At 36.5% G+C, this 18,030-nt stretch overlaps 1 protein-coding gene across 3 annotated transcripts in view; it reads left to right on the forward strand.

Moving 5' to 3' along the window:
* Nucleotides 1-16,454, forward strand: part of CXADR (CXADR cell adhesion molecule) — a 225,769-nt gene extending 209,315 nt beyond the window's left edge. For 2 of the 3 annotated variants that reach the window (XM_087966661.1, XM_026664115.2), the window contains 6 exons: nt 190-341; nt 1,276-1,474; nt 3,098-3,253; nt 4,472-4,594; nt 4,704-4,842; nt 6,091-8,883. In XM_087966661.1, the coding sequence (XP_087822787.1) occupies nt 1,318-1,474; nt 3,098-3,253; nt 4,472-4,594; nt 4,704-4,842; nt 6,091-6,352 (837 nt within the window). In that variant the 5' untranslated portion in view covers nt 190-341; nt 1,276-1,317 and the 3' untranslated portion in view covers nt 6,353-8,883. Of the gene's footprint in view, nt 1-189; nt 342-1,275; nt 1,475-3,097; nt 3,254-4,471; nt 4,595-4,703; nt 4,843-6,090; nt 8,884-15,675 lie in introns of those variants that run through there. The other variant, XM_026664116.2, reaches the window with a different exon arrangement.
* Nucleotides 16,455-18,030: the final 1,576 nt, after the last annotated feature.

The following is an 18,030-nucleotide window of genomic DNA, read 5'->3' on the forward strand; positions in this document are numbered from 1 at the left end:
GCTTTTCTATAAAAATACATAGTCCTTTTGATCATAATGTGCAAATGATTATAAAGTCAATTGATTCCTCTAGTTATCTAAAGAACCAAACACTTGCTATAAAAATGTTTCAATTATACAGATAAGATGATGTCTTTAACTTTTAAGATATTGAATCTAATATACTTGATTTCTTAATACTTTTCCTAGATCTAATTGAAGGTATAACAATAACATCGACAGAATACACGGTTACAAAAGCTCAAGGAGATAAAGTTACACTGCTGTGCACATTTACTACAGCAGATGATAGAACGGTTGAAATTGAATGGAGTGTTTTGGCACCAAAAGGGGAGGAACCAGTAAGTAGAAATTATTGTGTAGATATAATACTCATTTTGAGTTTAGGCTGTGTGCATTGTAAGTTAAATTTTTAATGAGAATACTGTATCCTTCTCTAGGATACTATACTTTGGAGAAGTATATTTAACATATTACTTATAGCTAAGACGTACAGTGACTTAAAATGTGTTCTGTTTGACACACAAGTCCTAAAAGTAGGTAAAGAAATTAAACAATTAAACAAATGAGTCAAAAATATAATAAGCTGACAAGCTTCAAGAGACCCTAGAGTGCCATTGGAAGAAAACAAAAAAACGAATTCTAAGCACATGTTAAGGCCACTGTTAAGGTTTACCTTGTGGCAGTAAGAGTGGCGAAGCGTCAATACTTTTCTGCTCTTATTGCATCTACTGAATGCCAGCTCTGTTTAGAGTTTCCCAGATTCATATTGGAAAGGGTGGCCCGAAAATCATTCTGCAGCACCATATGGAAGAATTCTCTGGGCATCTACCAGATAAAATCATTTGGATTTGCTCTCAGTTGGATACCAAGTATGATGCAAGTCTTGTGGAGATGCCACCCTGTTGTGCGGATCATACTTTGATAGTGCATATCCAGAATTACTTTGTTCTTTAAATTATGCAGGAGCTCCCATACTCACTGCTGATTATCTTTCCATTGATTAAAACATGACATTTCTCCTTTAAATGAACTGATAATCCTAGATATTCACATACTTTTGTTACACAGAAATATGTAGCTTTGGACCATTTTCTTCAATAACTAATTAACAAGTATGTTTTTGACAGGGCACCCTTCATCTAATTTTAGAACTTGTGTGGAGAATAGATCATGTTTTAGGCCATATTTATGCAGATATGAGAAATTCAAAAGAGTTCACAAACTTTTAAACACCACTGTAGCTTAATGAACCTTTCCCCCCCCCCAATTCAGGTTATCATATATGATGAAGGCAATGTTTATGATACATATGATATGAAGGGACGAGTACAATTTGCTAAACAAAATCCAGCATCTGGAAATGCAAGCATTGATATCTTAAATTTAAAAGCAGAAGATACTGGCAAATACCAATGTAAAGTGAAGAAACTTCCTAGTGTTAAAACTCAGAGAGTCCACTTGACAGTACTTGGTAAGGTATTTATGATTTGCCTTTTTTGTATAGCTTTGTATGAGGTAAATATGAATATTCAATACATAGGAAGTGCAGTATAATGTAAAAAATATAATGCACTGTTGGATACTAAGCAATAATTTGGGTAGTTTTCTTGTAAAATTAGCATCTTGGTTTTTTTTTTAATTCTCATAAATTTCAATATGTTACCTCTTTAGGTTTACATCTTTTGAATTATATTCCCATGACCTTGGGAAATTAAAACTAAGAAAAATGAAGCATGATATGCAATACAAATGATATGTGAATTATACTTTTGTTGTTACATAATATAAAATTATGATTGTGAAAGGGCATCTATCATACTGCTCATTCTACAATATTTAACTTTCTAGTAAAATTCTCTAGATTATGTATACATAATACAAACATAACAGTTATGCATATCCCAGCCTTTCCTAGAAAGCAGCTCTATTACTAAATTATGCTGCTTGAAATTTCTGTTTTGATTTTAGTAGAAATATAGGTTGAACTACTAAGATGAAATTATATTTTTAACTTTCAATTTTCCCTCTACAAATTTTGTAATGTTTCTTCAAATTCTAGGTTTTGTAACTAAGTAATTTATTTGGGAACATACATGTTTTAGAATAAAAGCACTAAGTTGAGGCAGTTAAAAATAAACTCTCAGAAGAGAACCAGCACATAGAACTAAAAAGAGAGATTGAGGGATTAATATGTTTCAATGTGTAACTTGTTGGTCTTCCACTTCGATTGTCATTCATTATTCTAATATATTTATTATTTCACGCATTTACTCTAGGAGTTCAAATTGGCATACAAAGTAGATTCTTTAATTTTATCGTAGAAAAGCTCTGTTGGGGTAGAATAACCTAAGACTGTGGTTCTCAACCTGTGGACCACGGACCCTAGGGGACTGTGATGTCACAGGGGGTCTGTGAAGGCTTGGTGCAGTCTACTGCTTTAACCTTCAGTTAAGTCTTGGTGGTCTGTGGCCATGGTCTGTGGCCACAAAAGCTATTTAAAGGGAGTCCATGGTGAAGAAAAGGTTGAGAACTACTGACCAGAGAATAACTGGTCCGAAGTCAGCGAGTTGGCTTCCATGGCTAAGGAAGTTTAAATCTTGATTTCATTTAACCTAAGCCAATACTCACTGGTTCTGACATACTATCATCATGGTAATTCATATAATTAGAAATTATATATCTATAACACATACAATTTACTATGATATTGCAGATCAAAGGTTTGTAGAATAGTAGCTTGGAATGGTTAGCTGTTACAATCTGAAGTGAAGCAGGTATTTCAGCAGGATTATAGGTGGTTATCTCCTAAAATTTGAAACTTTTCCCTGACTCACAGGTTAGCATTACAGTCCAGGAAAATACATGCTTGAGCTAAGGAGACACTTACAGGATTGTGAATCTTATTGTGAACCAAGAAAAGGATATTGTTTTAGGTTAATATGCAAATATGTGATATAGTTCTGGATTTGGTGTCATACTGTTGCTAGGGTAAATCACTACCGTTTAATATCCTGCTAAAATCTCCTAGGTATAGAAGAAAATGCCAATTCATTTAATCATAATTAAAACTTATATTAGATTCTTTATTTGTTAGAAAAACCCATGAAGACTAAATGCTACATTGAAGGATCTCAGGAGATTGGAAGTGATCTTACTCTGAAATGTAAATCCCAAGAAGGTTCTTCCATCATAGTTTACTCCTGGAAAAAAACTACTGGTTCACAAGAACTTCCAGCAACAGCATTACCAAGTATGCTTTCATGTTATTAATATATTTTTCATAGACAGGGCTATTGTTTTACTGTCTTCAAATGCTAAATTATTTTTAGATATAACTTTTGACATATAACAAAAATCATTTTGTTTAATTTATGTTGTCATGAGGTATTTTATTTACCATGTAATTGTCCAAAATATTTCTCAGTGGTATATCATCAAAATTTGAGTTCTTAAAGCTAGTTGAAAAGGAAAAATAGACAAAAATTTAGCTGATGAAAACAGAGATATGGCATTGTTCTCTACTGTTTACTGTTGCCCATATTCTTTTGGAAGGATTAATGCAGAAAGGTTCAGGATGGAATATTTGTTTTGTTCCTAAATGGCAAATGCTTAATTAAAAATTAAGGTGCACGAATAAAACATTTGGTAATAGAAAGGGAGCATGAGCAAAATGTACATACAGTATTACTACCCCAAATATATACAATATAAATTTGGCTATTCCCTAATGAGAGTAAGTACAGAAAAGTTATAAGAAATACTAAGGAATTCTGGACTAGTTTTGAAGCCAGCCAAAAACACCAGTTTGGAATCTGCCGGCTTTAATAAGTTGCTTTGGTTTAGGTCCTTGATTCAGTGAATTTGCACACCCATGTGTAAGAATATTTATATATATATTTAATTTTAAGTGGAGATAATTCTCTAAGACTCTTGAGGTAATTATAATATTTCAAAGTCTTCTTGGCAGCTGATAGCACTTATCTAATGTAGACTTACCTCAGAATGGTAAGCAGGTTTTGGCAGGGAGGAGTAGCCTTGCAAAAAACATTATTGCTCTAAAATCTCAAAGTAGTATGTTGAACAAACTTCTCATGTATTATGAATTATCTTATTTGAAGAATTCACACATCATTAATAATTTTGTAATGTGATAACACTCATTTAGTTTCTTTATCAGAAAACATCTCTCCCTTAAAATGTATATGATTTGTGATTTGTAACTACTCTGATGACAGAAACAGTGTTCTTCTGTAGAAGTACTTATATGCATAGGCATTAGGAGAAGAGCTTCTATCTACCCTCATTTCCAAACTAATTCTAATACTCTGTATTAGCTATAGATGTACATCAATAAAATATGCTATATTTAAGTAATAAAGTGACATTACATGAAATAACATGTTAAATTATTGTTTTTTATTCTATAGATTGTTGCAAAAATTCTAACAAATACCTTAAATATTTACAGTTGAAAATACAGGTGACTTATTTGTGAAAAATGCCTCTCAGACTTATTCTGGTACTTACTCGTGTTTGGCTTACAATAAAGTCGGCAGAGATGAATGTTCTGTCATACTGACTATTACACCCCGTAAGTATTAGTCAACAGGCAAATGAAGTAATAAAAATAGACATTAGGTAAATAGTTGTCATTAAACTGCAAAATTAATTTCTGCTACCTGGTTTGTTTGTTTTTTTAGCTATCGATAGAGCTGGTACTATTGCTGGAGCAGTTATAGGAACTCTTCTGGCACTCAGCTTAATGGCTTTGTTCATTTTCTGTTGCTATAAGAAACGAAGAGACACAAAATATGAAAAAGAAGTACATCATGATATCAGGTGTGGCATTTTGATTAATTGAGTATTTCAAAACATTATTTCTAAAAACATTAACTCCTAGAAATATTGATTTACCTGCTTTTAGCTGCAAAAATAGCAGCTAAATAACAGTGGAAGTGTCTGGATAAACTTTTGCTTGAAAAATGGTTTCATATGATTTGGTTTATTGTTGTTATTACACAAAATTCACAAATTTATAAAACAAAGTGGGAAAATATTGGAATGGACCTAGTAAGATTTTATTTTATAAATGACAAAATAAATATTAGAATGTGTGAAAAATTAAACGTGATTAAGAAGGTAGAAACTATTGAGTGTAATTCAATATAAAGAAAGAGCAATAATGGAAATATTAAATATTCTAAAACTAAACAAAACCTAAAAGAACATTTAATCAACCAAAAAGGTTGGCACCTTTTAGATGCAATAGTCAACAGATGATTTTATTTGCTTTGGTAAAATGGTATCAGTCAGAAAACCTAATAAGCACACTTTGGCTTTATGTGCCAATAGAACACTGAATAGATACTGATATTTGCCATAGCATTGAAAAGCAGTTCTTCAAAGCCGTTTTGTTAGCTAAAATAACAAAAGTATTAAATTGTTATACTTCATACAGCAAGAAAATACAATGATGAATGTATAATTTTGTATATAAATATTAGCATTTTAAATATTAAAATATAACAACATACTGTGATCTATATTAGTGTATCAATTCTTTCCTTTCTTCAAGAAATTATATATATTTTTTCTTCATTTATTTCCTGTCCTTGAATTTTTTTTCTTTTGATAGTGAAACTGAAACTTGGGAGACACTAATTAATTGTCTTAAAGGACGCACTCTGCCACTCAGAGTCATCTCAGGCTGATCGGCATATAAGTTAAACTAATTAATTAATTATTAGTAAAAAAATAAAATGCATCTTAAATCACCATGCATTTATTTATTTACATTTATTTAGGCTCGGAATGTAGCTTAGCATAAATGAGAATAAAAATAGTTTATGTTACATAGATTTATTTGACAAAAATATTCTAAAAAATTAAGGATAGAATAAATCAGTGGCTGGGGAATTATGGAAGTTAAATTTCACTCATCTTAAGGTTGCCAAGTTTTAGAAACACTGTGATACGTATTTTGCTGTTATGGTAGTGTTAGTACCCTTTGTTAAATAAAAAGTATTGATGGGTTTTTAGTGTTTCTAAAGATTCTTAAGTAAATTCTTAAATATGTTTCATTTTCAGAGAGGATGTCCCTCCTCCAAAGAGCCGTGCCTCAACAGCGCGCAGCTATATAGGGAGTAATCGGTCATCTTTGGGCTCAATGTCTCCATCTAATATGGATGGTTTTACCAAAACTCAGTACAATAAAGTGCCGAGTGAAGAACGTACACCCTCTCAAGATCAGTACTTTGATCCACCAAAGGTAGCTGCACCTAATCTAAGTAGAATGGGAGCTATTCCTGTGATGATACCAGCACAAAGCAAAGATGGTTCCATAGTATAACATGACATTAATTTGAAGTTTCACCAGTTCATTACCACATTGATGATTAGTTTGTACCAGATCTACACATTTAAATATACACTTGAGCATCAAGATATGTCTTAGCTCAACTTATTTTTATTAAGTTTGACTGCCTTTATTGATAAAAGTTGACAGTGAAAAAATGTTATCCACCTTTGTAGGGATTTCTAAATAAATATTAAAATATGAATTATTGATCTGTTAGTTATAGTAGACTGTATGACATGAAGCATTTTGTATTTACATTGTTACAGATACCTGTTTATATGAGAACTGTTACAATTTTTCTGTTCACAAATCTGAAAATAGAGACTTGCATTCTTGTAATATTGATTCTGGAATACTCTTTTCAAAAACTTAGAATATTTAAAATGCATTATTAGATATAGTAATGCACATGTTTACCATATTTACCAATTTCTGTCCTTTCACACACTTTCTCTCGCTCGCTCGTTCGCTCTTGCTCTCTCCAGTCTTACAGGATATTGCTTGTTATATGTGGATAAACTACTCCTTTCTAGATATGTAATATTGAATGGATTTAGTCAGCATAATAACTACAAACAGTATTTGATAGTGAAATTAAACCTGAATTCAATCATTAATTATATTGTACATGCCATTTTGAAATTCCCTGTTTTTTATAAAGATTTGTGCAAATAGATTTTACTTATGGGACCAGAATACTTCAATTTAATTTATAAAATATACTGGCACAATTACATTTTTGTAGTAAAGTTTTCTGTAACTCAAGAACTGGTGAGGGCTTCCCCACTATTTTAATATCCTCAGAGTTATCATTTAGTACTTTTTTATTAACTCATCCTATTTATATTGCTCCATTGATTTTATTACCAATTAAAAAAATTGGAATACCAAAAAGTGAATATCAGCTTAAGCTGGTAGTTTATATATATATGTGGAAAGTTATACATTCTTATTAGAAAATTGCTCCCAATGAATTATAAAGTTTGCTTCTGTCTTTCTTTTTCCCATTCATCATGTCCAATTCTTGGAGACTGCCTGAACAAGCCCCTGCAGTTTTCTTGACAAGGTTTTTCAGAAAGCCGTTGCCTCCTTCGTAGGGCTGAGAGAATATGACTAGCCCAAGATCCCCAGTTCGCTTTGTGCCTAAGGTGGGACTAGAACTCCCTGTCTCTCAGTTTCTAGCCTGATGCCTTAACCACTTCAACAAATTGGCTCTTATGCTTTTTTACACATGAATAATTTCAAAAATGTACTGCAGCTTTAAATATTTACACTTGATAACTTAATTTTTTTTTGAAATTGTGGGTCTTGTATACATGAATAATTTAAAAAAATAAGATATCAAGAATTAATATTTAAACTTCTCTTGCAGTAACCCAAATTAGTATATAGATGTTTCTTGTCTCACAATCATAGTTGTGACCAGAATTTCAGTTGCCAAGTAATGCAGTTGTAAAGCGATATATCATGTGATCACATCACTTAGCAATCTCAGCACTCCTGAATTATGGATTGTTAAGCAGAGAGAGTGTCTCACATACCACAAAGAAAGGAAATCTGGTGCAGGCTGCATGCAAGCTGGGGAGAGCTGTAGTGTGACCCAATAGTGCTGCACCCTGAGAAGCCTCAGCTATCTCACCAGGTCAAGCAGAGCTTCATGACTGCAGGGCCGTACATCTCTCCCCATCTTCCTATTTCCTCGTGATCTGTGCCCTTTTGGCCACCCCGCAAAGCAGCACTGGTCAGCCATTCCTTCTCCATTCTTGCAAGACCTGGGGAAGACTAGAAGATTTTTGAAGAGTAGTTAGAATCAAATATATGGCTTGGAGAAGGAATGGCATGCATGGTTTGGAGAATGAGGGGTCTGAAGCACCACAAGGATGGGACTTTTGTCATTCTCCAAATTGTGCATCCATTTTTATGAAACCTGGGGAAGATAAGAAAGTTCTGGGGCTGAAGTAGAAGCTTGGGGGTGGGGGGGTTAGCAGATTGAGACTGCGGAAAGTCATGGGCCTCTACTTTAGCCCAGCCCTGCCATTGTGCAGGATGCTCAAAAAGTAAGATTGAATAGATGGGGGGAAATTGCCAAAACCCTGAATTTTAATCTATGATTGCAGGAGTGCTGCAGTGAGCTTAAACTCATGGTCTTAAACTCATTTTTTTTCAGGACCATAATAATTGGTCATAAATCAAGAACCACCATAATATGTTACTTTTAATTGTAGTAAAGTGTTTCTGTGTTACCTAATTTTAATTTAAGAATTTTTATTTCTAAATGTAATGCAACATAGTAGTACAAATAACTTTGATATTTATTAAGTGGACCTGATCTGATAATATGATATATTGAATTAGATAATAAACAATTTTCAAAGTGCACACACTATTATTACTAAATTTAGATGCTGGAGAGAAGTATTAGTCTTCACATATTGAAGTCTTTTAGGTTTCTTGATACTGTTAGATATAAATCCTTATGTCTGCCTTAATTATGTGTTCAATAAACTTTATATTTGATTGTATGTCAGATTTCTTCTATAAAATTTCTGTCTGCACCATGAAAAACAGTTTTTGAAAAAATACTGCAATTTCCTTTATTGGTTAATATTTTCTGCCAAATGCTGGTTAAGTCACTGCATAATTTTGTATTTCAGACTTTCAGACTTTCTGCCTTTACTATTTTTATAATTCCTTCATGGGGTTTGATCTTATTCATACAACTTCCACTGCACAAGACTACTGAATTGTTACAATAACCTGTCTTCTTGCTTTTTAAAATAGAGATAATAATAAGAATCAAATGTTCAGTAAGAAGGCAGCTTCCTCTTAAAATTACTTTGGATTAAATCTGACTATCATATTTAAAGCTGGCTTACTGAAATCAGTCTAGTCAAATTTGTGAGTTTTTAAATTATGTTTGCACATTAATGTTTTTAAAAAGATGTCACCATTTTAATAACAAAGGAGGTCTTTGTATGTGTTCACATGCTTTCAGAAAAAAAAATCAAAGGATTTGGAAATGCATTATGAACATATGGTTTGGCATACATTACTCTGAAGTACAACACTCAAGAATTTGACTACATTGTTTAAATAATAGTTAGGCTTGAACCGTTCTGTCATTCTGTTTCCTAGTACAGGGGTGTCAAACTCACGTCGTCACAGCGGCATCATAGGACATATTGGGACTTTTTCCCCCTTCGCTAAACTGGACATAGGCATGGCCAGCATGTAACCCATCCAGCCCCGGGCTGGGAGTTTGTAGATTATTTCAGTGTGTATACTTAATAATAGAAACAGGCAAAATGCAAAATGCTATTTGAAGTTTGAAGAATTCTGGAACATTTAATTTCATCATTGCTCATTCTCATGAAAATAATAAATGAATAGTAAAAAGATACAATGGCTTATCAGCAAAATGTGATTTCTACATATTTAAATGTAGAATAGTCTTCTTGTGGTCCACCAGCAGCCAGTGGAACTGGCAACAGAGTCAGACAGTGAGGAGGTTGGGGAGGAACATGGGCCAGACCTGGAGGCTGAGGAAGGCTCGGACAAGGGCTCTGCATCAGAGGCAGAGATGGGGCCAGGGCAGTCTGGCAGTTATTAGCTGCCTTTGGAGTAGGACAGCAGTGAGGTGGGGAGCAGCTGGAGCCGGTTCCACCCTGTGCTGCCAAAAGAAAAGAGCAATTACGAATTAAGGGTCAACATGGGAGTAAAGCCACAGGTGGATGGTGAAAGGCCCCTCCCATAGGGATTAAAAGGGGAGTGGGCTTTTGCAGGAAACAATTCGTTTATTGCAACAGTGTGAAGATCTGTCTGTGCATCTCAGACACTCTGCCAAGTCCTTCCTTGTCAGAACTGCAATAGTTAGAAAATATTTACTTGGCAGCTCTCCAAGATAGGTAAGGTCTCTGCTGCTAATTACACCCTTGAAAGACTGTTTGCCAGGTCTTTGGCTGAATGTGAATGCAAGAAATTCACCTTCATTTAATAAAGGAGTTTTGCCGGGACAAAGCGTCTGCTTAGTGCTTTTTGGGGAAGCCTAGGTCAGAACAAGTCTGTTGTATTTGTATATATAGTAGGAATTGATTTGGGTTGGACTATTCTATACTTCTAGAATGTATTGAAAGTAATTTACATTTGATAAAATCAGATATTTTGTAAATGATTGCTTTTCACGAGGCTGTTTTTCAATTGTGATGTATCAGGGCTCAAGAAAAAATAATCTATTTTACATATAGTAATAAAAAGGCATACAACCTGGGATGATGCATATTAAGGCAATTTGACCTTTATCTCCCACAAGCTGTTGGTAGGAAAAGAGATCAGTTGATTGTTACACACATTGCCCTTATGAGCCGTTTCAGTAGCTATGTAGAGGTGCAACTATTGCCAATCTTTATGTTAAAATGTATTTTGCCTTTTTAAAAATAACTTTTGAACAAATGAAACAAAAAAACTTTTTTTAAAAATTATTCTGTTTTCTCTGCTCATCCAAAGTATGGTTTATGTCATGTTATGTTAAAAGGAATATATGTCAGAGTCTTACTATACAGTATGTTGTTTCAATTGCAGGACTATGTAAAGTAATGTATATTCAGTTTTATTTTTAGGATTACCAGGTGTGGAATTATGTAACCATTCATTAATACAAATTATTTAAAAAATTGTTCAATTTCATGATTGTTATATCTTCATCATAGATAGTTGTGCCCCAAATGTTACTTTCTCCTTTACTGAAGACCATTATAATATTTTCTTGTATAGCTCTTTGTAGTTTCTTACATTTAGAGGCTTTTTGGAGTAAAATTAGCTAAAAAAATTTTTTCACAATTATTTCAGAAATATTTGGAAAATGAAGAGACAAGATATATAAATATTCATTTTGGCATCATCTGAAAACAGGAATCCCACACAATTATTATCACAATATAGACACTTGTGCAAAGTTCATCATAAATTTAGAGAACTGTAATGGATTTAGAATCTCCATCATACCTCTGAACCCAATTTCAACATAGTTTTATGCTTGAATATGTTTAAATGTGAGTTAGAATATGCAAAAATAAAATGGCTTCTCTTGGGCAAAGCTATAAATTGTTTTACATCTAAGCAATTTTATATTAATAAGGTCTCATTAACACATAATTACTTTTATCTTAAATTCCTGGATTGGATTCAAAAAGCTATGAGTGAGCAATTAGCTTATTTAGCAGTATTATATAAACTATTACATCAGCACTAATGGAAAACTTTGCCCATAATATATATAGTTATATCATTATGAATATAGCAACTGTTATCTGTATGGACTGTACATTTTGTACTTTAAGTGAGCGCAAATGCATTTTTTTCTTGAAAAACCATAGTTTCCCCTTTAATATTTCAACCATTGTTACTCTAATAATCTAGTGCAGGTATTATTTGGGGATGATTTGGGACTGAAGCCATGGTAAATTTTCTACAAATTGATTACAATAACAGTTCGTTAACAGGGCTTTGGAATTTCAATTTTGTCTTTTATTACTATTAATAATTCTTATTACATTTATACTTTTATATAATATGTTTATTATTTTTCCTGTTAACAGTTTTGTTGTTAATAAAATAGTATGTATATGACAGGCTCACAATTTGAAAACAGTTTTAATAGTTTAAAATTCTTTTCGCCTATTTTGCGAGGGGTAGGAAATTAACACTGTTTTATTCTGAAATAATAGAAGATATTTTAGCTCGGGTTTTAGATTTTGGCAGTAGTTTGGTCTCCAAGCTTGTTTCAATTTAGTTTCCGAGTGTTTCGTTACTAGACTAGGTAACATCATCAGCAGAACTGTCTTGTCCTATTCTCCTTAGCTTATAAATGTCTTGTGTACCAGTATAGTCAGTTGGTTGTTTGGTTGGTTGTTCGTTTGGAGCTATATTTAAATTCTGAACAGCTGATTGGTCTTTTGTTGATTGGTTGTTTAAATGGTCTGCTTCTTATATATTCATATGTTGGATCTAGGTCAATATGTTTGTTAATTGCTCCTTTGGTAGAATACCAGGCCTCAACAAATTCACATGCATGGCAGGTGCTAGCATGTTGTACTTTATCAGTCAGCATTCAGCTAGGAAAGATGTGTATATATGTGTTAGAGTTTTTTTCCTTTTATTTTAAGGCAATTTCTTAATGTCTTGAGATTTTTATTTTTGTTTCTTTTAAATATTTTGTCATTTTGTATTTTAACGCTTTTTGAATAAAATAGTATATAAAAACAATGCTATAGGAAAAGAAATTACCAGTTTAATTAATTTCTCAGTTTTGGGAACTGTTTCTGGCCAATTTTCTTAACTGTTTACCACCAGACCTTCACTGTTATTTCAGGCATGGAAATTGTGCACTATTCTGTAAAATATGAATTGGATTAATGAATTTGACTTAAAATCAAATTAAATGTCCAATATAAGAGAGCTGAGATGAAAAAAAGAACATTTGTATTTAATCACAAATTACCGTATATACTCGAGTATAAGCCGAGTTTTTCAGCCCATTTTTTGTGCTGAAAAAATCCCCCTCAGCTTATACTCGAGTCAGATTCCCTCTGAAAAAAAAATGGTGTGGAGCTCCGGAGCTGGGCAGGCGCTTCCCTGCTTCCGTGTTTCCTTTGCAACTTTTAAGCATGGGGGTAATCGGAAGCAGAAAAGTTCTTGCATGAGGATATATTTTTTCTTTTTTTAACTGTTTTTAGGGGGGAAAGACCCACGGTCATGTGAGAATGCTCAGACACGAAATCTATCCGCCCGAAAATAAGTGTGTGTGTGTGTGTGGGGGGATTTTAACAGAGAGAAGATGTAGGGAGAAGGCAAAAGCGACGGAAGATCCTTCAGGGGAAACTGAGGGGGAGACTCACCCTTGGTCCAGATGAGCCCCTTCCCCGCCCTAAGGAAGCAGAGGCAGCCAGCAAGGGCAGGCAAGCCCCACTTCACAGACTCTGTCCGTCCTCGCTCCCACCCACCCACCCACCCAAAGCCACGAAGTCCCCAATCGCGCAGCCCAGAATCGCCCTCCCCTCAGGGGGCAGCAACGACGCCCGGTTTTTCCCGAGACAAGAAGCTCCGCCGTGCAATGAAAGCGCCCTGGCTCTAGGCTCGTGGGCTCAGAAAACAACGCAAGCCAAGGTGGCTTTGGCTCCGCTTGGCTTCATTTCCTCAGCCCCAGCTTCTTTCAGTCCGCTCGGGAGGAGGAGGAGGTGGTGGTGGCGGCTCGCGTTGTTTTCTGAGCCTCTCCCAGACCGACAGCTTCTCTTCCGCCATCGCCTGGCAAAGGGAAGAGGCAGAGGGGCACCACTGGGCATGGCCTGCCCTCCCTCTGAAGCTGCCCCGGAGGAGGCCCCCCCCCGATTACCTTTCCCCTCTTCGCATCTTCCAGAGACCCCAGACTCTCCTTCACCCTGGCGTTTAACGTCCTCTCCAGGTCCCTCCTCCCTTCCATGGCCTACACGGCAGGCAGGGGAAAGACAGGTAAACGGGGAAGGGGCCAGGCTGCCCTTTCGGCCGGCCGGCCAAGGTTTGAAGAACGGCCACAGCACACCCAAGACGGGAAGGGAAGGGCAGGCTGCGGAGGTCCAGCCAAGGGCGCGAGCCAAGGAAAAGGTCGTGCGGCCATTTGCCCCGTGCTGGTGGCCAGCAGCTGCCTTTGGCCACCTCAGGGCCCTGCACGGCAGCCGCAAGGAAGGCAGGCACTGACGGCTACTGAGGAAGGAACTGCGCCTGGAGGACTGCTGGGAACAAGCCTGCTTTCCCTCCCCCCCTCCACACACACACACACACACACACACACACACACTGTCTGCAAGAGGCGACGCGGGACTGGGGCCGCACCGGCGGCAGCAACTCCCAACAGCCCCAGCCGGACACCTGAGCGGAGCCCGGGCGGAACTGCCTGTTGCTGCCGTGGGCGCCGCTGCGGGCGCCCGGCTGCCCAAGTAAAGAACATGGCGGCGCCGGACCATCGGAGAAGCGGAGCAAAGCCGGAGACCAGCAGCCACCTCCCTCGGCGCAGAAAGCCTCCCCCAACCAGCCGGCCGGTCTCCTCCTCCTCGGCCACACAGAACAAACAGGCAGAGAAGGAGGAGAGCAGCTGGCCAGCCAGGGGAGGCCTCCCCGTGCTGCGAAAGAGGCAGCCAACGATGTCCAGCGCTGGCTGCTCCACGCGCTGGCTGCTCGGATTTGCCGGGCCCAGCACATAGAACAGGGCGGTGCCGGATGTTGGAGAAGCCGAGCGGGCCGAAGTGACCTCAGCTCGTGTTGTTTTCTGAGCCCGCGAGCCTAGAGCCAGGGCGCTTTCATTGCATGGCGGAGCTTCTTGTCTCGGGAAAAACCGGGCGTCGTTGCTGCCCCCTGAGGGAGGGCGATTCTGGGCTGCGCGATTGGGGGACTTCGTGGCTTTGGGTGGGTGGGTGGGTGGGAGTGAGGACGGACGGAGTCTGTGAAGCGGGGCTTGCCTGCCCTTGCTGGCTGCCTCTGCTTCCTTAGGGGCGGGAAGGGGGCTCATCTGGACCAAGGGTGAGTCTCCCCTCAGTTTCCCCTGAAGGATCTTCCGTCGCTTTTGCCTTCTCCCTACATCTCCGCTCAGGTGTCCGGCTGAGCCCCAGCCCGTCGGGAGTTGCTGCCGCCAGTGCGGCTCCGGTCCCGCATTGCCTTGGGAAGGGTGGGGCAAAACCAGGAGCCACTGAGCCTGAGCCTCCGGTGCCGCTGCTGCTGTTGCAAAGCGCTGCCGCGGCTCTTCCTTTTTGCCTTTCCCTTCCCGAGGCGACGCGGGACTGGGGCCGCGCCGGGCGGTAGCGACTCCTGACTCAGGGGCCCTCCGAGGGAGGGGAAGAGAGTGACTCCTGCCTCCCGCTGTCATCATCATCTTCTTCTTTTGGGTTAGTGAATCAATTAAACCTTTCATGATAGTGAGATCGTTTCCCAAATTAATTATTTTTATTTTTGAAATTTACCAGTAGCTGCTGCATTTCCCACCCTCGGCTTATACTCGAGTCAATAAGTTTTCCCAGTTTTTTGGGTGTAAAATTAGGTGCCTCGGCTTATATTCGGGTCGACTTATACTCGAGTATATACGGTAGTTTAAATATTCTATATAGAAGCAGTGAAACCCTATTGTATAATGAATCTTTTAAAGAAATTGAACTAGTTTCATTAGTTGGGGAGTTTGTTCATTTAACAATCTGATTTAAAATATCTAGCAATAATATACAGCTTGAAAGTTTAGAATAATTGTTTATATTTTAAAATGCATTTATTCATTATTAATGTTTTCTCTGTTGTAGTATGAACACGCATGCAGGATGGGTGACATATCAGTGGTATAAAGTTGAAGAAACATCATATATCATGAATTTTACATTATGAAGGAAATGAAGTACTCTGTTTTATCATTCTGCTTTAATATCTGCAGACAATGGTAGAGTAAATCTACTATAGGTAATATTTGCCTCTCAAATATTTAAAATATACTGCTTGAAAATTTTATAAGAGACCCAGACATGAAAAATATGAAAAGAGAAATAATTGATTGAAGATCATGCAACTATCTACTTGAATGGAGCAATTTAGGCCAGCAAACCTTCTGCTTAGTGCACTAATCCAAACTAAAGCATCCCTGACAGGTGGCTGCCTGCTTTCTTGGGACAAAATCAATGGCTGGATATGTATGATTGGTTTCATTGTTGAACTGTTCTTATAGTCAGCTGATTTAACATGTAATGGAAATAAGTAATACAGTTTTGGTTCAAGTACTTAATTAATTGAGTAAAATATGTATTTTCTAATGTACTTTGGAGCCAATCAGTATGATTTAACACTTTGCCTTTTAGATTATATTTTTATGCTTTTTTAAATTGTGTGGATCTGATTTTAAGGGTCTTATTTTTTATTATTTGAATACAATTAAAAAAGAAACTATAATACACAATACAAATCATAAAACCGTAAAGTAGCAAAAACATAAGGCAGAGATATTCATGACTATCTTTTTTACATAAACTATTCAATAAGTGCTTCTATTTCATTACAATTTTTTGATAATAAAATATGTTCTGAAAATGAATAAGAACCTGGTGATCATATGTTTATGTTCCAATTTTTAAAATAAACCTTAACTGCATTACTTTAAAAAAAATCCCCCACTTAATATCAACGTGTACCATGTGGCCTATTTGTTTGCATCCTTCATCTTCCTTTACTTTTAGTGGAGGCCTTGGTTGAATCATATACTAGCTTTTTGTCACTTTATTTTAACATCAACTATAGATACTTCTTTATGTGATTCCTTACAAGAGGAATCAACAGAATCTGTTAAATTATATTATTTATAATGAAATATTTAATGTCATTTGCAAAATCCTGAAAAAAAAACCTATGTAATAAACTAAATGGAAATAGTTGCTTTGTTTTTTTATGCATATATTTCTAAAATAGGGAAGTAAATTATAATAGTTTAATATTACTGTAGTTAAACTTGTTATTTGGAAATTATTCTTGATGGTACAATTTTAACTTCTGAATCAAGAATTGTGAAAAGCTGCAGAATTTTTTTTTTAAGAATGTAATGTAAAATGTGTGTAGACCACAAAAATAGAAATATAGAGACAATCAAGGGAATTGATAATTGATACAAAAGATGGAAATCTTGACCATAGTTAATAAAGCTAAAAGTCTCACAGTTCAAGATACTAGCTGTCATATTTATTCTGTGTGAAATCTGATTTTGTAATATATCAATGTCATTCTCCACATCATACAGAACATTGGTTTTTTTATATACATTGTATGTGTAAAGTCTCAGGACAGAATGCTTATCAACAAGGGTAGCATCTCCTTACCAGTCTTAGCCCATCATTTTTCTCATACATAGAAATCTACTGGGAGAATCTGAGCCTAGATAATAACCCCTACCCCCATCCTGAATCTTGCAGTTTTATGCACTTCTTGATAATTCTTCTTGAATTTAACTAATTTTTATTACCACCTAGCCAAATCTTCACTGGAAAATCCATTCCAAAGCAGTCTCCAGCACAGCCCTATTTATGTAAAGTAATGAGTCCACATATGCTCACTCCAAAAAACCATTACAACACAACAATTTTAAATACCATATTACTAACAGACACTGTAGTATGATAAACGGCAATAATAATAGCACTTAGACTTATATACTGCTTCACAGTGCTTTACAGACGTCTCTAAGTGGCTTATAGAGTCAGCATATTGCACCCAACAGTCTGGGTCATGTTACTGACCACAGAAGGATGGCTGAGTCAACTTTGAGACTCGAACTGTGAAACTGCTAGCAGCCGGCAATCAGCAGAGGTAGCCTGCAGTACTTCATTCTAACCATTGCGCCACCATGGCTCATAAAATGGCAATTTACTTGATTTAATAAATTTCCAAGCATCAACCCAATAAGATCCACACAAATTACTGCAATAAAAACTGTCCTGAGGAAAGGCAAATCCAGCAAATAAACACCAGTAATAATAATTGCAATTATAATGACAAGTAGCCAACAAGTTTTAAAACAACAGACATTAGAACATTCATAAAAATAGCATACATGGAGAAGTATAAATACATAGGATGAATACTGTAGCAGGAAGATGTTTAGTGTTTCTACTATAAGTACT

This window comes from Notechis scutatus, chromosome 5 (genome assembly GCF_049901735.1).
Source record: "Notechis scutatus isolate UNSWTSFEM ecotype Mainland chromosome 5, rNotScu1.2, whole genome shotgun sequence".
NCBI lineage: Eukaryota > Metazoa > Chordata > Lepidosauria > Squamata > Elapidae > Notechis > Notechis scutatus.